The sequence below is a fragment of the Diceros bicornis genome, chromosome 38, assembly GCF_020826845.1.
Source record: "Diceros bicornis minor isolate mBicDic1 chromosome 38, mDicBic1.mat.cur, whole genome shotgun sequence".
Classification (NCBI taxonomy): domain Eukaryota; kingdom Metazoa; phylum Chordata; class Mammalia; order Perissodactyla; family Rhinocerotidae; genus Diceros; species Diceros bicornis.
The window spans coordinates 25,953,102-25,974,170 of record NC_080777.1 but is presented as its reverse complement, the minus strand read 5'-3'; the positions used below and the strand labels follow the sequence as shown (position 1 = coordinate 25,974,170).

Sequence of the window (21,069 nt, the reverse complement as noted above, 5' to 3'; positions counted from 1 at the left end):
TGTACTCAAAGAACCTAATTGAGTGAAGAAGAGTGATTGGAAGACAAAACGAGAAGTGTATGTTGCTGGGAGCATAGAGAAGGGAAACTAAGTTCACCCTGGTGGTCAGAGAAGGCTTCCCAGAGCCAGGGGCACTGAAGTTGAGATGTTAAGCTGAAGGATGAATTGGAAATGGCCAAGTAAAATGTATCAAAGGAATATTCCAGTTGAAGGAGATGACGTGGATTTCAAAAACGAGAGAGAGTGTGCACAGTGCCATAAATAGTGAGATGAGACTAGGTTGGCAGTAGAGGGAGTGAGATTGTGGATAGCTTTGTAAGACAGAAAAAAGTTTAGCCTTTATCCTCTGGACTAAAGAAGTTTCTAGAAGAGTTTAAGCAGGGGATGACGAGAATCATAATTTTATTTTTAAAAAATCACTCGGGCAGGAATGTGGAAGATGGGGATAGGGAGCAAGGCTAGAAGCTGGGAGGCTATTTATTGGCAGTAGGTCAGGGGAAAGATAGAGTTTAGTATCGGGTAGTGACAACGGGATTGTGAGGGTGAGTAAGACCTTCTATCCTAGGTGGAAGGATAGAATTGGCATTATATGGAGCGTAAACAAGGAACCAAGCCATGTTAATGGCTTCAGTAATTAGGCGGGTGGTGCCACTCACTGACAGGGAACAAAGGGCGGAGCAGGTGTGGAGATTGATGCTGAGTTCAGTTTGGGGGCAGGAGCCTGAAGTACCCAGCACGTGTCCCCGTTGAGATGTCCAGTAAGGCAGTCGGGTATGTTTGTCTGGAGTTCGGAGAGTGGTATGGATTTTAGAATTTGACTTGTATCTACATTATTGGCACATGTGTGATAATTGACATTGTGGGAGTGATGGGATCACCTAGGAAGAGTATATAAAATGGGCAAGAGAAGAGGACCTGGGACTTAAACCTGAAGACCCTCAAAATTTAAGGATATCAAGAGGAGAAGCCAACACGTGGTTTTAAGAGGGGACAAAGAAAACTAAAAGATCATGGTATCAGGAAGCCAAGGGTTGAGGGAGGAAGAAAGGAGTGCTCCAATTCCAGAGGCTGCCAGAAGTGAAGGATTGAAAGGTGGTAACTGAATGTATTAGGGTTATATTCAGCTGAAGGGATAGAAAAGCCAAAATAATAATCTTTTGAAAATTCAACTGGTTTTTCTTTTATATAATTAAACTATAAAATTATATTTTACACATCCAGTTTTTAACATATACCAGTGGTCTCAGACTTTGATGGAGGTTGGAATCACTTGGAATCTTGGAAAGTACTGATGCCTGACTCCCACTATGAATACCAATATGCTGGTATTCAGGTTTGTTTACATAAAAACCACTTATAAATACGCTGAATGAGTTAAGGGCATCACAAGAGTAATTTTGACCGTACCTAAAAGTCTTGCCTGTCAACTGAATTTGGAGTCTAATTCCCATATAATATGCGACTGCAGGATTTGTTGTAGGTGTTTTGGAGTCAAATAGACTTGGGTTCAAATCTTGACTTTATTGCTTACTGGCTACTCGGTAACTGGTCTCTTCTTCCTCAACATCAACTTCTGTTTTTGTCAAATAGAGATCTTACTAATCATCTCACAAGATATTTGTAAAGATTAAGTAAGATAGCTCTGCTACATATTACCTGTGACATCAACAAGTTACTCAACTTCTCTGGGAGTTGATTTTCTCATCTCCAGATTAGAAAGGATAATATTACCTACTGTTATTGTAAGACTTACACTGCTTAGTATAGTGCTAAGCACTTTATAAGTTCTAGCTGTTACTGAAACCCTTAGTCAGCTACAAGGTGGCCGAAATTGGAAAATCTGACAGTCCTCTGATAGACAGTTGCTCTCAGGATTCTGCTGCGGGCGGGACACACAAGCCGGGGTGTATGTGAGGTGGGTGGGGTGGGAGGTGGGAAGGATTCCTAGTCCTTTCCTGGAAGTGGATTAGTCAGCGTGTTCATTTTCTTTCTGTTCTTCCAGGTAGATTGAGACAATGAGCACAACACGCATCTCTGGCTTCCCAGACATTGTGCCCATCCTACAATTTTTATTTGTTTGTTAGGGTTACGTTAGGCTTAGTTGTCAGCCAGCCACAGGGTGTGTGCGATGGAGCAGGTAGCGGGCGTGCACCACGGTGAGCATCACTGTTTGCATGTTATGTGTCGGGAATGAATGAGTCTCATAGAAGAGTCAGGATATCACTGTGTCTCGGCAATTGATTTTTGTCTACTTAACCTTATATTTACTGTCTTTAATACTGATTCTTCCAGTTTACAAAAATAACAGAGATCTCGTTGCATCTTTGTTATATTTATGTGTGTTTAACAGGCTGTGTGGAGGGGATATAAAGCCAGGAAATACTTTCGTGAAGTGCAAGCTGCCTGCAAGATTCAAGCCTGGTATAGGAGCCGGCGAGCCCGTAGGGAATATCTAGCTGTATTACAAGCTGTTAAAATCATTCAAGGTTGCTTCTCTACCAAACTGGAGAGAAGACGGTAATGTATCATAGCTGCGCGGGAGAGTACGAGGGGGTGTGTGTAGTAGCCAAGTCTTTGTATCAAATAATACTGCTTATTGATTTTTCTTTTAAATATTTGCTATGTCTAATTTGGTTTGTTTTGTTGGTGTTTTCTCCATTAATGGAACAAAATATATCTCTAAGACTCTTATTTTTTGAGATAGATCCTTAATGATATAATTCAGTAAAAAATATTTTCTTAAACTTGATTAATTCCAGTTCATAGGGATGAGGATAAGGACGGAGGGGTGGGAAGTGAATAAAGTAATTAGTAAATCTTGGTTTTCTTATTAGTGCATTGGCCTCTTTTGTTTGTGGATTTAGCTACTGGCAAAATTTATCTTCTTACTCATTTTTCTTTTTTTTTCTTAGTTGTGTTATTTCCTGTACTCTTTATCCTGTGATGAAGATCTAATTCCCAACTTGTCTATGTTAATTGTATTTCCCTATTCCTAGTTCATTTCTTTTAAACATATTTTCAGAAGCTCTTACCAGATTACTTCTATTATTTTTTATTTTGTAGTCTAAGAATTTTTCTTCAGTTCTCAGAATTGGTGAATTATCGTACCAGTGATGGTTTTAAAGATCGTTGTAGGAGAGCACACTGGTGTTGGAGGAGTTCCTTGAGTAGCTCCACGGGCAGCATTAGGGCTTCCCATATAAAGATGGAATTGCCACCGTCCGCTGTGAAGGATTTTTCCTGTACCAAAATGCTGCATTTTTCTCATTGTCACTCAGCTGTATTTTCTAAGAAATGTGGCAACGTCACTTAAGTTAACTTTCTACCTTTTCTGCATTACCAGGGACAAAGCAAGGAGCCTGTCCATTCTCAATTGTTATCTGTGACCACTATGTTTACACCTCAAGTGTAATCTCCAGCCCTCACATTTTTAATTTTTCTCCACTTCTGTTTACAGCTTCTTTCTGTTTAGATATTTTGATGCCTGTCTCTCCCTTCTGATGAGTGTCCATGTCTCACTTGCCTGGTGCTGCCCACATCTCCCCAGTCTCTTCTTGGCCATGTGCTGCCTGCTGGGACTCACATGCAACATGGACCAGATTCTGGACTCCACCATTACTTCCACCCGCCCCCTTACCTAGTCTTTGTCTGGTCTGCATCGTTGCACTTGCTTTCGATCCTGCTCAGAATTCTTAGTCTTTCTACAACTTCATATTTCTTGCCTGCTGGAACATTGCCGATTGTGAAACTTGTTTTTCATTGTGTCAGTGTGTGTGTGTAAAATTCTGATTGCCAGAATTTAGGAATAAATTATACTTCTCCACTTTCTTTTATTCCCTCATTGCCTTTCTTATATTTTCTTTCTGCTCTTGTATGTAAAGGGAGGCGGCAATAAATATTTATTGAATAGATTAATTTGAAATTGCTGTCCAATAACTACTCTTTAGGTTTTTGAATGTGAGAGCATCAACAATCATCATTCAGAGAAAATGGAGAGCTACGCTTTCTGGAAGAATAGCTCGTGAGCACTTAATGATAAAAGTAGGTGTAAAAAAAACACAGCTCATTTGCAAAGAACTACTTTAGAAAACAGAAAACAAAAAGAATGTTTTTAAGACCTAACTATACATTTATTTTAAACACATCATTGCATTCACATAAAATTATATTCACATAAAAATATATTCACATAAAAATACTGTCTGTGGGTGTTTTTGTTTATATATCTGTATTTATAAAATATTCTCAAACCCAAGTTTGAAGTGACTTTTAGAATAATTTATCTGGATAAAGTCATAATAGATGTGGCATATTTTGTCTAGTATAAGTCAAAAACTTAATAACATACTCTTTAAACCACAGTTGGTGATCTATTTACAATATTTAACCTCAAAGTTTTACAATAGCTGCAGTACCTATGGTCTTTTATTAAAGAAATCAAAATAAAAAATTTACTTGTAAGTTTTGATGTTCGTGTAATATTCACTACGATTATATAGGCACTATTATTATTACACCTATTCCTGAATATTTACTAACTAATGTGATCCTCATAATAACTCTGTGAAGTAGTTATTATTAGCATACCCATTTTACAGATGAGGAATGAGGTCTATAAAGGTAGAGTGACTTGCCCAAGGTCATTCAGCTAGTAGGCGGGGGATCTATGTTGTAAAACAAACCTAATTCCCATTTCAACTCATATACTTTTTTTGTGTCTTAGACTTTGGTGGTCAGGGTGTTATATAATTGTGGAATCTAAGATGTGTTGGTTGTACACTATGGTTCTTGAAGCAACAGCTTCCCTCATAGCTGTTGATAATGCCCATTCTGTGTTGTATATCATAGCTAGCATTTTTATTAAATGTATTTATCCTGTGGTAGTGTTAGTCCTTTTCCTCCTCACAATGAAAAGTGTCAAGAGGATGAGAGGGAAAGAGCACCACGTATCTATTGACCCTGGCTTGCACCTTCATAAAACCTTCCTTTTTTGCTATGGATTATATGTATGGGTTTAGAAATCATACACTATCACCTTTTCTTATCTATGAAATATGACATTCTTAAGCTAAAAATGTAAAAAGAATCATAATTATGCCATCTCATATTACATGGAGAAATTCAAGAATCTCCAGTAGGTGAAAATTATTGTTTTTATCTATTAATTTTACTAGCAAATTTTTTCCTATAGAGACAACGAGCTGCTTGTTTGATCCAAGCAAATTTTAGAGGATATAGAGGAAGGCAGCTCTTTCTTCGGCAGAAGTCTGCCGCTCTGACCATACAAAGATATGTACGAGCCAGGAAGGCTGGGAAGTGTGAAAGGATAACATATCTTGAATTAAAAAAATCTACAGTTGTTCTACAAGCACTGGTGCGTGGTTGGTTAGTAAGAAAAAGAGTAAGTATTTTTAAGTAGAGTATCTCACTCTTATGAAATGAAAGTATCTGATATTGTGTTAAGAAATTTTAGATTTTGGAGAACAATTTCAGAGCTAAAATAACCATTAACTTGAATTTATTCAGCTTCAGGAAAGCCATGTATCCAGATCACTGGTTACTGTAGATTTTTGTTCTATGAGCCTGTTTCCCATAGGTGCTCACCAAAAAACACAAAATACATTTTCTCTTGTGTAATAAATCTTAACAAAAGAACTGAAAGAAGTATGAGGAAGGGCTCTGTATGTGAAGCAGGCTGTTATTCAAGTAGCCTTTTGCTTCCGCCAAGCTACTCTTGGAGGTGTTGTAACTACCATTCCTGTGGTACCTTCCACATCTTCAGCAGGAGAGAATCCTTCCGAGGGAGTTCATGAGGTTTTGTGCATCCAATAGATGAAGCACTGGCAAAGACAAGATAATTAAATTTTAAGTGAAAAAGGAGAAATGTTTTGCATTTTGTTCATTAAATATAAATTGGAAGTCTGAAGGCCAGAGGCTGCTGTAGAACGCATCTGTTGCAAGTCTTGTGCTAGACTGTCTAATACTGGAGAAATCAATTCTAATAATTTTGTCATCTTAAAATCACCATCCCCAACAGTTCTGCTTGGAATACTGTAAGCTTTTTAAAGTTTGATATTCATATACTTCTCTCATTATAGTTAGTACATTCAAAGCTTTAACGAGCTGCTATTGGGTAGTCTAGTTAAATTAAATGCTATTATTCTCTGGTAAAGTGCCCAAAATATAATTTTGCATTCTATACCCTCAGTTATAGTTACACAATTGGAAATAGTGTGTATTAAAGAAGTAAAATCACTTAGAGTTACAATGTAAATCATTTTAATAATTAAAAGAATTCTTTATTGCTAATTTATATAATTTGGTATTGAAGATATACAAAAATAAACATTGATTGATGTCTTAAGAATCAAATATTTGGTAATTAATACTTTTTTTCTTCTTCAGATTTTAGAACAGAGAGCCAAAATTAGGCTACTTCACTTCGCAGCAGCTGTGTATTATCACCTGTCTGCTCTTAGAATTCAAAGAGCATATAAACGTCACGTGGCTGTGAAGAAAGCTAAGGAGCAGGTTAATTCAGTCATCTGTATTCAGGTTAGCATTTCCTTTGTAGTAAAGCTGTGTGATCTAGTTTTTGTTATAAATTTCTGATATTTAATAAACAATTTCCAAATACTTTAAGCTAAGGTCATATAATATTTAGGCTTTTGCCATGTAGCTCTTAGGATGATTTGATGGGTTAGACATAGGTCGATGCTTTATGGCATAGGGAAGAAAGCTATGACTTATTCTCTGAAGTAATTGTACTCATTTATACTCCTACTAGCAAAGTCTGAGAGTACCTGTTTCTCTACATCCTTGCCAACACAAGTGCCGTTGGAAGGCTTTCTGATTTTTCCCATTTTGATGAATGGCAAATTATACCTCATTTTTGTTTGAAATTTCCTTGATTGCTAGCAACTGTAAAAAATTTTTCATATGTGTTGCTTATTCAAATTCTTATTTGTGTATTGTGTGCTTTTTTTAATATGTTTTGTTTTCCATATACTTTGCTCAGTTTTCTGTTGAGTATTCTTTTTTCTTATAATTTTTAGGAGTTCTTTATGTATTCTGTATAAGAATTGTGTTTAGATATGTTAACATATATATATATAAAATATTGAATGGAAAAACAAACTGCAGAATGATATGTACAGCTTGACGGAATTTTTAAAAATTGTGAAATGAAGGCAATGTTGTGCAGGGTTAAATTCACACACACACACACACACACACTCACCCCTAGTGTGGACTGGAAGGATTTGCATCAAGTGGAGTAGAGAAGTAATGCCACAGGGAGGGTTGAAAGATAATTCAATATGAAGTTCTATTTGTTTCATTTATGTATGCATGTGCATATATGTATTTATTTTAAAAACACTGAAGTAAAAAATATCTTCATATGTTTTAAACAGAGATGGTTTCGAGCAAGATTACAACAAAAGAGGTTTATTCAGAAATATCATAGCATCATAAAAGTTCAGCATGAAGTTCAAGAACCTCTGAGCCAGCAAAGTAGGGCTGCATCAGTAATACAGAAAGCAGTACGCCGTTTTCTCCTCCGTAAAAAACAGGAAAAATTAAATACTAGAATCGCTAAAATTCAGGTAACTGAAAATTTTATGATTTTAGTTCAAGACTTTGGTTTCCAATTCATCTACATGATATCTAACATTTAAAAACACAGTCACATAAATTTTAGAAAGCTAAGATTAGTCAGTAGAATAACTCATACATACTATGCTACTGTAATTTCATTGCTAAGCCTTTTATTTTCAAATTCCCTAAAGGAAGTTTGTGATTGAGAGATGAAAAAGTATTTTAGCAACATCTTTGATAGGTGAATGATGCTTCAGTTTATACACAGGAATATTATATGTATTTCTTTTTAGAAAAATTGATTTTTGCTATTAGAACCTGAATTGAAGTTTTAGTTGCAAAGTATCTGATCACCTCATATAAATCTACTGAAACTATTTACTTTCTGGAAATAGAGGTAGATATAAATTTAACACATCATGGGTTGTAACCTTAAAATTATTATGTTTTGTCTCTTTCAGGCATTATGGAGAGGATATTCTTGGAGGAAGAAAAATGACTGTACAAAAATTAAAGCTATACGACTAAGTCTTCAGCTTGTGAATAGGGAGATTCGAGAAGAAAACAAACTCTACAGAAGAACTACACTTGCCCTCCATTATCTTTTGACATATAAGCACTTGTCTGCTATTCTTGAGGCTTTAAAGCACCTAGGTTAGTTTCTTTTAACAATTCCTTGCATAAGGTTAGAAATGCATTTTTACCTTTGAGAATACAAAGAATATTATAATAATACAACATTAGCTAAAACTTCATTTTCTTGCTGTGAATTCCTCTTTTTCTCCTCTTCCAGAGGTAGTTACTAGATTGTCTCCTCTTTGTTGTGAGAACATGGCCCAGAGTGGAGCGATTTCTAAAATATTTGTTTTGATCCGAAGTTGCAATCGTAGTGTTCCTTGTATGGAAGTCATCAGCTATGCTGTACAAGTCCTGCTTAATGTCGCTAAGGTAGTTTTCCATTTTAATAATGAAATATTGGTCAAGAAATCTCACCCAGCAAATTAAGTTTATGCTTGCACGTCACTGGAACTTAGATCTCCAAGTTAAAATTCATTTATGTGCAAGAGTCTTAGGGAGAAAAATGTTTAATCTGTTAATATCACTGTGCATAGAAATACTAATTGTCTACGATTTTATTTCTTCTGTCTTTATAATATTAATAACAATGATTACTAACATTTATTGAGTCCTTACTATGTGCTACTGTTTTTCATTTATCATTTAACTTAGTCCTTACAGTAATCCTCTAAGGTATTTCCTATTATTATTCCCATTTATAGAGAAGGAATAATAATCCTCACGGAAGAGAAGTTCCTTGCCTTAGGCCTTGAGTGTGATAAGTGGTAGAGCTGAATTTGGATCATTTCTGTCTACCTCCAGAGCTGAGGTTCTTATTGCATTGTATCAGAATGGTAGAACCTCTTATAAGCATGTCCGGCAAAAACAAGATGATGTTGCTCTAACTTGGTTACCCTGTAGGACTCTCTGTGTTAGGATTTCTGTCTTTTGGCTTTGGACTGGGAGCAGATACCTGTACTAAACTGTAATGCACGCGATCCAAGGTATTGAGATGACAGACTGATCTTCCCCACAGAACCCCTCAGCCGCAACGTAAAGCACTTTACCTGGAATCTTCTTATTGAGAAGTAGTGGTTAAGAACACAGACTCTGGTGCCAAACTGCCTGGGTTTGAACCCCAGCTCTGCAGCTTACTCTAGGTTACTTAGCCTCTCTGTGCTTCCCTTTCTTTAACTACAGTATGGGTGTAGTAACAGTACCTACCTCATAATGTTGTTGTGAGGATTAAATGAATCAATATACATAAGCTGCTTGATACATAGAAGTGCCAATTAAGTGTTAATTGTTAACATCGTTTTGTTTTTATTTTTACCTTAGTATCATTAGCATTATTTGTTACCAAGCAAATTTGAATAGGAATCGAATGATACAATTAGGTAACTGAGGCATGAAACATGTATCCCAGACTTAATAGTATCAAAGTTATTTTATTTTAAAACAAGCTCCCCTTCCTCTCCAGAAGCATGTATTAGGGTAACTAATTAAATCTTGCCTTTATCTTTATTTTTCCCTATGATCAACCATATGGATAAGTTATCTTTTTCATGAGAGGATCTCACTAAAATGGCCTTCTCTTTAAGCTTGTTTCTGTTTACTTCAGCGTGTTCATTTTCAGAGATTTTCAGATTTGATTCATTTTTTGTGGAACTTTAAAGTAGGTTGGGAAGAAAAACATTAAAATGCAGATTTGCATAGAAGATGGATACAGAAATGAAAGTAATGTCAAAAAGTTACTTCATGATGTCCTTAGCCCTTGCTGAAGATGGTCCCAAAATTTGTCTCTAAGCTTTCTTTTGGGTTAGGCTGTTTCTAAGAGCATATGTGTGTATTATAACTTGTAATTTCATTCTGTTCTCTTCAAGTATGAAAAAACTACTTCAGCAGTTTACGAAGTAGAAAATTGTGTAGACACACTATTGCAGCTTTTGCAAATGTACCGAGAAAAGCCTGGTGACAAAGTGGCTGACAAGGGTGGAAGCATTTTCATAAAAACTTGTTGTTTGTTAGCTGTTTTATTGAAGACAACAAATCGAGCCTCTGTAAGTATTAATCAGTTACTTTCTTTGAGGTTATTTTTATAGGTTCTTTGGTCTAAGACTTTTATACTTTTCCTTCAGTAACGATCACATCTTAAATAGGGTTTTGTGGGTGTTCAAACCTGCCTTTTGTGCTGATATGTGAGTTGTTTCTTATGTATTAAAGAAACTGAATTATAGAAATAGACTTTATTACAGCCATATGAGTAACCATTTCCCGTTTACCTGAGGGAAGTAACGAGTTATCTAGCAAGGTAGAAACCAGATGTGTGTGACTCCTCCTCCTCCTGCTGTGACCATAAGCACATTTCCAGCTTTCCTATGGTGAGACCTCTGCACTGTTCTCTCTCGGTGTCACAGTCAACGCAGGGGTGGTCACAGGCTGTGATAGGATGTGGCCTTTATCCTGAGAACACTAGGAAATTGCTGAAGGATTTTAAGCAAGGGAATATGTTCCAGTCTAAGTTTTAGCATCAGTCTGGCTGGTGATTGAAGGATGGATTGGGGAGAGCATGTGTGGATGTAGGGAGACCTTTACGGGGGAGGCAGGTGTAGATCTTCCGTGGTCCAGGCAGGAGATGGTACTTGACCTGGGGTTGTATCAGTGAGAGGGAAGTGGATAACCATGGAATCTTTAAAGAGAAGCAATTCACAGGACTTGGTAACTGGATGTAATAGGTATATTGACTGTCATATTTGCCTTTTAATTCAGGATTGACTTAGGTGTACAATTTTTGAATATTTGCCTTTTTTATATTTGTCTTACAAATTAGTTCATAATTTAAACCAATCTAACTGCTGAACTTGGAGAGCTTGGCTTTTGATTGTTAAAAACTCGTAAGTTTGCTGCATAGTTGCATAGTGTTTATTTATTATGATTGATTTTGCTATCATAGAAGAGATGCAAAATTTAATTCTTACTAGTTTTAAAAAATGTACATTTTCTTTTTTAGGATGTTCGAAGTAGGTCCAAAATTGTTGATTGTATTTATAGTCTCTACAAACTTACAGCTCGTAAACATAAAATGAATATTGAAAGAATACTTTATAAACAAAAGATGAATTCTTCTATCAGCATTCCCTTTATTCCGGAAACACCTGTAAGAACCAGAATAGTGTCAAGGTAAGCAGTTAATGTACTGTATCGTTTTGAGTCACCATTCATCCATTCATTCATTCGTTTAGCAAACATTTATTAAGTACCAACTATAAGCAAGATATTGTGCTTGACAATGCAGAAACAACCTATGAACAAGAATGGAATCTTTGGTAAATCTAAAGGAGATGATCTCAACAAATAATGAAGGAATAACACTATAGCTTTGGGTATTTAATAGTTATTCAGTAATTTCTTGTATTAAATAGTTAAGTGCTAAGGCTAATAATTAGCTTTTTATAAGCTTTGCTATACCATTTTTTTTTTCCTCCCTATAAAACAAGCTATGCTGTTTGAGAGCTAACAAAAATCCCTCTTGGCCAAAATATCAACCTCTAACTCCTCCCGGGATCACCCTAATACTTGAAATATCTCCTTCTAGAGAAGTTCTCTGAGACCTTGTGTGAGTTTCCTAGAGCTGCTGTAACAAATTACTACAAACCTAGTGGCCTTAAACGACAGTAACTTATTCTCGCACAGCTCCTGAAAGCAGAAGTTCAAAGTCAACGACACAGAGGGGGCCTCTCTTTCTCTGAAGGCTCCAGGGTGGAATCCTTCTCTGACTATTCCAGCTTCTGGTGACTCGAGGTGTCCCTGGCTTGCTGCTGTCCAGCTCCCTTCTCTGCCTCTGTCTACACGTGGGCTTCTCCTCCTCCTTCTTCTGTGTCTCTTGTGGGACATTTGGTGGTGGACATGGGGCCAGTCTGTGCAGTACAGGATGATCTTATCTCCTGGTGCACAAGACCATCCAAATAGTGTTCTTGTCATAAAATCAAACCTGAAGCACCTGAAGCCTTTCTGCAGAGCTCCAGGCATGACCCACAGACCAGTGTAGACGGCAAGCTCTGTCACTGCTCTGTGTGGATAAAAGTTCAGAAGTTTAGAGTCAGCACTTAGAAACTTATATAGTAATTTAACCTTGCTATTCCATAGTTTTTATGTCAAGTTTATTGAGATATAATTTACACACAGTAAAATTCACCCTTTTATAAGTGTAATATTTAATGAATGTTCTTATGACAGAAATTAGTCTTCTAATGTGGAGAACTCTAGCAACATTTTTCTGTTAGGTAATATAAATTAGAATTATAATACTGATTTAAGATACGTATTTGTTATTAGTCATGAATTCATTTATGGTCGAAAATTTATAACGTTAGAACTTCAGCTGTGACTTTACATTTTGCTCAGGCAGTAAAATTTTATTTAAAGATTAATTTCACATTTTCTGATTTTACCTTATTAACAAAATGATTTAATTGATTTTTATGAACTAAGTTATCTCATGATGTTTAATTTCCTTCCTTCTTCTCTGCCTCCCTCCCTCCTTCTCTCCCTCCTTCCTTTCTATGACTCAGTAACTCTCTACTAGGTATAAATCCCACAGTGTTGACAATTCAGTATTTCATGATTTAGGTTACATAGCACTTAGCTTCATAATTATAAACTGTATAATAGTTGCAAATTGGTTTTATGCATGCCTATTTCACAGTATAAAAATAGAAATAGTCTGCTTGCTTGAAATTTATTAATGGGGACCCTTTCTACATAGGATTTGTATTGAAGAACTTGGTAAATTTTTCATATTAGTTATGTCTTAAAAACTGTTGTTAAAAGCATGTGAATGAATAGATCCTTTTTTTTTCTTTTGATATAGTCAGGTTTTTGACGTAAAATTTGCCAACAGTGTAAATGCACCCTCATGTACAATGTAGTTCAATGAGTTTTGGCCAGTGTACACAGGTGTGAAACCACTACCACTGAGATGAAATATTTCTATCACATCAGAATTCCCTTGCGCCCCTTTGCAGTCAGTTCTCTCCCTTTAACCCCTAGACTCTGGCAACTCCTGGTCTGATTTCAGTCCTTTTAATTTTTGCCTTTTCTACATTGTCACATAAATAGAATCACATGGTGTGTAGCTTTCTGTGATTGGATTCTTTATTTAACTTAAGGTTTTTGAGGTTCATCCATGTTGATGCAGGGATTAGAATTTCATTCTCCTTTATCACAGAGTACGATTCCATTGTATGTCTATACCACACTTTGTTTGACCACTGCCCAGTGAATAGATATTTGGATTTTTAAGAGGAAAGAAAAGAATAAGAAGGTGGGAATGCATATAGTAGAAGAGATTTGTGTGAGAAAGATGTATGAGCTTCCCTCTCATGAACTGAAGTATGAGCTCATAAACATTAGCTCAGAAGCAGATCAGGGAGGGTGTGGAGGGGACATCTGAAAAGAAGAAAGGAATAAAATAGTCACCTTGGGGAAGGAGAAAGGAAGCATATTAGGCAATGTCAAGTGCCCATTTTGGTTTGCAATTATGGGCATAAAATCAGTCAGCCTGGTTCTGTGACTTTTCTTTCACAATGTCCAGCTGTACAGGAATGAAGAAGGGAGATATTTGGATTCAACTTGGAGTCCAAATAGAACTTTCAATAGGAAAGGGAAACAGTAGACTTAATGACATTTGCAAAGGGGATTCTGTTGATGGACCTACGCTAGCCAAGGTGTGAAGTGAGAAAAGCATTCCGGTGGGTCATGGGCACGTGTTGAGGTCGAGTGAATGGAGATCTCAGTGAGGTGGAAACATATGTGCAGTGGACGTATTAAGTCAAATGACGAGGATGAATCAGAAGTGGTGGTTGGAGAATGGAAGTCTCCAATTGAGACGTCATGGGGGGCACTTTGTGGTGACCAAGTCTGTTATGTGATCATGTGAGAAGGGATTGGCTGAGGTGGGACAGAAGGAAAGGGAGCCAGAAACTGACAGGTGAGGTTGTTGGCTTTTTGGCCACAGAGATGTTGAAGTTCTGAGAATGGTGACAGGCGTTGAGAGAAGACCAGGAACCAAGTTTACAAAGAAGAAAACACTGAGAGTTTGGGAGATGAGCCATAGGCAGTGCTGGAGCTAAATAGCCTAAGCTTCAAAGGAGCTGGGATCATCTTTCAGGAAAGATGGAGAGAAATAGTCTGAAAGTAGTAAAGGGCAAGAATATGCAGCCCTCCATCCTGTTGGAGAGGGTTATAAGGGAAACGATGTGTTCAGGAATAGCCATATTTTAGTTAAGACAGAAAAGTGAAGGGAATTCTTTTAAGAGAAGAACTTTTTATTAATGCAAAATTTTTATTCTTTTCACAGACTTAAACCAGATTGGGTTTTGAGAAGAGATAACACGGAAGAAATCACAAATTCCTTGCAAGCTATTCAAATGGTGATGGATACGCTTGGCCTTCCTTATTAGTAAATGTAAACATTTTATCAGTATGTACAGTAAAAAGAAATAGTAGAGCTAATCATGTATATGTAAAGTGTTTTTGGCTTTATGTAACTTCAAAAATCTGACTTTGTATTAAAATTTAAAATATATACGTAATAAAGTGTTTTTTATGTTTGTTGTTTCTTTTATTTAATACCTTTATGCATGTAACAAACTAATGTCATAAAATGATATAACACTGTTATTCATGTCTGTTATCTTAAAATATTATATTAGATTGAATATAATCATATTCCTAAAGGGAAAGGAATAGCTTATTGCTCCTGTTTTATAGATAAATTGAGGCATTTTTCTAAAACAAATTTTGGAAATTTAAGGTTCTGCCAACTCAGTGAGAAGAGGATAAAATAAGCCCACAAATGCCATAGACAGCATCCCATTTGTTTCCTTGACTGACTGGACCATGCGATAGGCAAGTGAGCCCCTGTAGGTAAATAAAATGAATTCAACTTACCCCTTCATATACTAAAAACTCTTAACTTGTAACTGATTGGGGTTATAATTTGACCTAGGATGAGCGTGGTATTGCTTATAATAGAACCATGTTGTCTAGTCACATACTGCAGGCCTGAAAATGATTCAGTGTTGAAACAAAAGCATGTTATTTTTCTATAGCTGTGGGTCACTGTTACCAATACTGAACTGGTGTGGTTCTAGGGCCACGGAAGCCTATTTCTAGTGGCTATTGGAAATCTGAAAGAGTCCCAAAGTCTGTCCATACATGGAAGCCATAAAAGTTTTTAACTATCTGAAATAAATCAGTAGTAGCTGGAAATGAAGAGACCATTTAACTACTTAATTTGTTAGCATAAGGATTAAAACTAAATTAGTCTGAAATTGTCAAGGGTTTGGTTAGGATCGATGAAGACCATATTGGTGTATTAAAGAGTACGTTGAAATTAACTCTGGAGAATATTTGGTATTTCTTTGTCTTCTTTTAATAAAGTATTTTAGAGACTCTAGGTACTTAGTATTTTCCAAAAACTTTCATTTAACAGAATTTTAGTATAAACAATCTATTACTTTGGTAAATTATACCGCTAGGATATAATCAACCAGCATAAAAATGATTGGTAAAGATGAAATCATCTTTCTTCACCTTTAATTTTGAAAATATTTTTAGTGGTTATCACCTTGTAGGTTGTCAGTTATTTTCGTTTAATACATTAAAGATGTTATTCTGTTTTCTCCTTGTTTTCGTCATCTATGTTAAGTTCAGCAGTCATAGTATTGCTTGTTTGAAAGTAAAGTGTTTTTTTTTCTTTCTCAATGATATTAAGATTTTTCTTTCCTTTAGTTTCCATCAGTTTTACACTGAGGCTCCAATTAAATGTATGACAGACCTTTGATGATGCCCCACACATCTGCATGCCAGTTCTAGTACCACACCACAGAGGTGGCCTGGGCAGGTGCTGCTTCTGCCATGGTCTTGAAGTTCAGGCATCAGGAAGACACCTGTACAAATGCTGACTTCAGGACCACGCCATACTTACTGTACCCTTGTCAACAGGAAATGCTCCACAGCCCATCCCTTGACATCCATGAAGCTGGAGACGAGATTCTCAGGCTTCTGCAGCAGTTTCAGTAAAGCCATGTGCCTCCAGGATTGTTCTAACTAGGCAAAATGGCAGAACCAACGCAAATGTAGCTTCTGCTTTATAATACTTTTGACATCGTTTCTTCTGACTATGCGTCTACTGGGTGGAAACTAGATCAGTTCAAAAGCTGTGGTGTCCTAGTGTCTTGGAGGTGTACTTTCACATGTGTTTAGGTAAACTCTACAGGAGACAGAAAGGAGAGGAATGGGCCAAACATTTCCTTATTTATCCCTAAAGTGCCAATTTTGGAAAAATGTTGGGTAGAAATGATAATTTGTTAAGCAGGCATATAGCCCATAGAATATATTCAGATATGTAACTAAAAAAGCTTTTGTTATAGTTGGTATTCAAAGTCTTTATGAAGAGGAGAGATTTTAGAATTTTATCATTGACAGATAAGGTTTAGAGATAATGAAGGAAGAAAGAAGGAAAGAGAATGATATTATTTCATCTTTGTCATCTTTTAATATTTCCATTAAATGGATTATTGCCCTTTTTCCCTGAATTGGGATATATTTCCTTGGAATGTATTTATGAATCTTGGCTTAAGATTTTGTCTCGAAAACTTTTTTTGTTTGGTGAGGAAGATTACCCTGAGCTAACATCTGTTGCCAACCCTCCTCTTGTTGCTGAGGAAGATTGGCACTAACATCCATGCCCATCTTCCTCTACTTTATATGGGACGCCACCACAGCGTGGCTTGACAAGCGGTGCATCGGTCTGCACCCGGGATCCGAACCCGCAAACCTTGGGCCGCTGAAGCGGAGTGTGCAAACTTAACCGCTATGCCACCAGGCTGACCCTTCTATAACTGTTTTTAATAGTGACTTTTTTAGGCATCGGCAAACTGTGGAGTACTAAATTATCCTCAGCAGAATTTCTATAACATGCTTGAGGTAGCTACTATTTTTACTGTTATTTTAGAGATGAAGAAATGTAGGTACAAATGAGTTCTCTTTTTCCAAAGTCACAGCCTGGATATTGAGATTATAAGTCAGAGCTGAGTGACTCCAAAGTCTTGACTCCAAACCTGTAGTATTTAAGCAAGCAAAACTAGACAGGAAATTTCTGAAAAACAGGACTCAAGTGTAAGGACTAGACTTATTGTATGCTCTGGTATATTCTATAACTAGGGTAGCTAAAAGGATGGTACTAAAAAACATGACTAGAGTAAACAGTCAAGCAGAATAGAGAATCTAAAAATAGACCTAAAATATACAGTACAGGAATTGAACATATGAGAAAGGAAATTCAGTGGCAAAAAAAAAAAAAAATGAATTGTTTGATAAATAATTGGAACAGCAAGGCAACTCTCTGGGAAAAAATAAGGTTGTGTACTTATCTGACACCATTCACAAAGATTTATTTTATATTCACCAATTAAAAATTAAACCATGGGCCTGCCCGGTGGCTTAGCGGTTAAGTGTGTGTGCTCCACTACCTGTGGCCCGCGTTCGGATCTTGGGCGCGCACCGACGCACCGCTTCTCCGGCCATGCTGAGGCCGCATCCCACATACAGCAACTAGAAGGATGTGCAACTATGACATACCACTATCTACTGGGGCTTTGGGGAGAAAAAAAGAGGAGGATTGGCAATAGATGTTAGCTCAGACCCAGTCTTCCTCAGCAAAAGGAGGAGGATTAGCATGGATGTTAGCACAGGGCTGATCTTCCTCACAAAAAAAAAAAAAAAAATCCAAAAACTATAAGAAACTGGCAATATATATTTTTTTAAAAACAACGTTGGAGTAATTCTAACTGTAACACAAATCCCAAAATCTTGAAAGAAAAGATTAATTAACTTGCAAAATCCACTGTAATAAATTTAACAGATAAATAGCACACCAGGAAATGTATATACAATTCAAAATCACAGATCAATTCCATTTTCTTTAATAGATTAAAAATCCAGGGGCCAGCCTGGTGGAGTAGTGGTTAAGTTCGAATGCTCCACTTTGGCGGCCCCGGGTTCGTGGGTTCAGATCCCGGGCATGGACCTACATGGCACTCATCAGCCATGCTGTGGAGGCATCCCACATGCAAAGTGGAATAAGACTGGCACAGATGTTACCTCAGGGACAATCTTCCTCTCTCACACACACACACACACACACACACACACACACACACACAGTCCATACAAGTCCATAAGAAAAAGACTAACATTTCAATAGAAAAAGGAGCAAAGAATATGTACAAGTAGTTCAAAGAAATAAAATAAAAATGGCCTTCAAATTCATGTAAAAGTCTTCAATCTCACACAGAGAAACAAATTATACTGTAACTGTTTTTACTTAGGTTGCAAACATGAGGTGTTTAATAATGCTGTGTTGGTGCTACGGGAAAACATCTTGTACATTGCTAGTGCGAGAGTTGATTGGCATAATTTCCTTTAGAGAAATGTATCAATCTGTATCGTAAATGCACATTTCACTTCTGGAGATTTTTTCTGCTTATACATTCACACGTGCAAAATGACATGTACCATATTAGACACTGCAGAAATTTTAGCAATAATAAAATATTGTAAACAACTTCATTATCCAACAGTAATGAATTTGATTTAAATTATACGTCAATATTCCAGAAAACTATGCTGATCTAAAAACAAATTAGGAAGCTATTCATGCACTGCTATGAAGTGATATCCAATATATACTGTTAAGTGCAAAAGAAATGAGTTAAAAGGTATGCATTTGCTGTATATGCATAAGATAACTCCGGAAAAAGGCAAAAGGTACTGAGGACGTTATTTACCCTCTAGAGAGGGGAACTGGGTGACTGAGGGACAGTGTGGGATGGAGACTTCACTTTACACCCTTTGAAGTTTGTACCATGTAAATATATTGACTATTTCAAAACATAAATATTCTAAAATTTTACTTTTTTAAAAAGGACTTGGAATCCTAGCTTAACACTCACTAGCTTTGTGATCTTTGACAAGCCACTTCAACTTCAATACTCTCTAAACTTCAGTGTATTTTTTTTATAAAGTTGAGCAATGAAAAGAAATGAACTACTGATATGCACAATAATATGGATAAATCCCAAAGCATTATGCTGAATGAAAGAAGCTTTACAAAAAAAGAGTACTTGTATGTTTCCATTTATAAGAGACTCTAGAACAGATAAACGATATGATTGGTGGAAAAATCAGAACACTGGTTGCCTATAAGGGGAGTGGTGGTGGGGACTGACTGAGAAGGAGCATAAGGGAACTTTCTGGAAGGATCTATGGTAATTGGTAGGGATTTGAGATATACAGGTGTATGCATTGCTCAAGACCCATAGAATGTATACTTAAAAGTTGTGCATCTCTTTCTAAATTTCATATCAAAAGAATAATCTGTAAAAAATACTGAGCTTGAGTTACTGATACGTTTGCTTAAGTATTTAGAGGGGCATGCATGGATATCTGCAATTACTTCGAAATGCATCAAAAAAGGATGGATGGATAGATGGGTAAATATGTGATTTTAGAAGTATAATGAAATGTTAACGGTAGAATCCAGGTGGAGGTTATGTTTGAAAATTTTCAAATTAAAAATTCTTTGACAGTAAACAGAGACCACATAATATGCCTACACTAGAAGTCACTCAAATGTCCATGAGCAGTTGAATGAATAGATAATTTGTGGCATATTGACAGAATGTAGTACTATACAGAGAAGGAACTATCTACCACAGCCCAAGATGTGGATGAATCTCACAAGCAAAATGTCAAACAAAAGAAGCCAGACCAAAAAAAAAAAAAAAAAACACTGTATGATTCCATTATGTAGTATAAAACCAAGCAAAGCCATGCTGTTAGAAGTGAAGATAGAGTTTAACATTGGAGTAGGCATAGGCAGTGACTTGGAAGGAAATTCTGGGGTGCTGGTACATGCTGTTTCCTGGTCTGGGTGCTGGTTTCACGGATGTGCTCAGTTTATGAGAATCCGTTGGTCTGTGCACTTACGGTACATGTACTTTTCTCTCAATGTGCTGTATTTTAATAAAAAGTTACAAAATTGAAATAATAATAGCTCCCGCCTCATAGTGTTACTTTGTAGTTTAAAACCCAGAGAACGTAAACTCCATGAGGGCAGTCAATTTAATCTATGTTTTCACTGCTATGTACCCAAGACTAGAACATGAGCCGGTACATAGTAAACGCTCACAACATTTCTCATAAATGAGTGATAAGACAGCACAGCGCCCTTCTCATCACCTGCCACAGGATATAAACTCTTTAAACGTTACACACGACTATCAATAATGTTATCCTATCTTCGCATGAGACAGTTAAGGTCATCTTTCTCTATAAGCAGTGCGATCTGGACAACACCCCATTTTAACATCAGGTATTCATGACCTCGTGATCCTAAGTTCATCTCCTCATTTGATCAACGGTGATAAAGAAATCGATGGCCACAAGTAAACTTTACTCTATGGACTTACCGTTGGGAATTAATGTTGAAAATTTACTCTGATTTTTATGCAGTCTGAGTTACGTATTTATTCTGCTCTGCTATTGTGGCTCTTACTGGTTATCATGTTCTTATTGGACTCTGGCATGAAAAGTACTGTAAATGAACATAGCTGTGTTATTTTAGCATTATTCAAAAATATTTTAAACGAAAGTAAGGCCTGCTACAAAGGGACTTAGCCAGATGTAAATAATTAACTTTTTCTTTAAGAGAAGTATTGCATACTTAACGAGGAGTCCCTACTGTTTTAGAAATGTTAAAATCCTTATTAAGCACACCATTGAAGATAAGGTCGAAAGACTTGGCATTTATCATCTTATTAATGATCTCAGGAGAACTCTTTGCAG

At 36.5% G+C, this 21,069-nt stretch overlaps 1 protein-coding gene across 3 annotated transcripts in view; it reads left to right on the top strand.

Moving 5' to 3' along the window:
* The window catches only part of ASPM (assembly factor for spindle microtubules), a 50,608-nt gene extending 35,840 nt beyond the window's left edge, over positions 1-14,768 (top strand). For 2 of the 3 annotated variants that reach the window (XM_058533732.1, XM_058533731.1), the window contains exons 19-28: positions 2,351-2,517; positions 3,948-4,041; positions 5,192-5,401; positions 6,406-6,555; positions 7,416-7,607; positions 8,061-8,253; positions 8,393-8,547; positions 10,041-10,217; positions 11,168-11,337; positions 14,516-14,768. In XM_058533732.1, coding sequence (XP_058389715.1) covers positions 2,351-2,517; positions 3,948-4,041; positions 5,192-5,401; positions 6,406-6,555; positions 7,416-7,607; positions 8,061-8,253; positions 8,393-8,547; positions 10,041-10,217; positions 11,168-11,337; positions 14,516-14,618 — 1,611 coding nt within the window. In that variant the 3' untranslated portion in view covers positions 14,619-14,768. The remainder of the gene's footprint in view (positions 1-2,350; positions 2,518-3,947; positions 4,042-5,191; positions 5,402-6,405; positions 6,556-7,415; positions 7,608-8,060; positions 8,254-8,392; positions 8,548-10,040; positions 10,218-11,167; positions 11,338-14,515) is intronic. The other variant, XM_058533735.1, reaches the window with a different exon arrangement.
* The last annotated feature ends 6,301 nt before the right edge of the window (positions 14,769-21,069 follow it).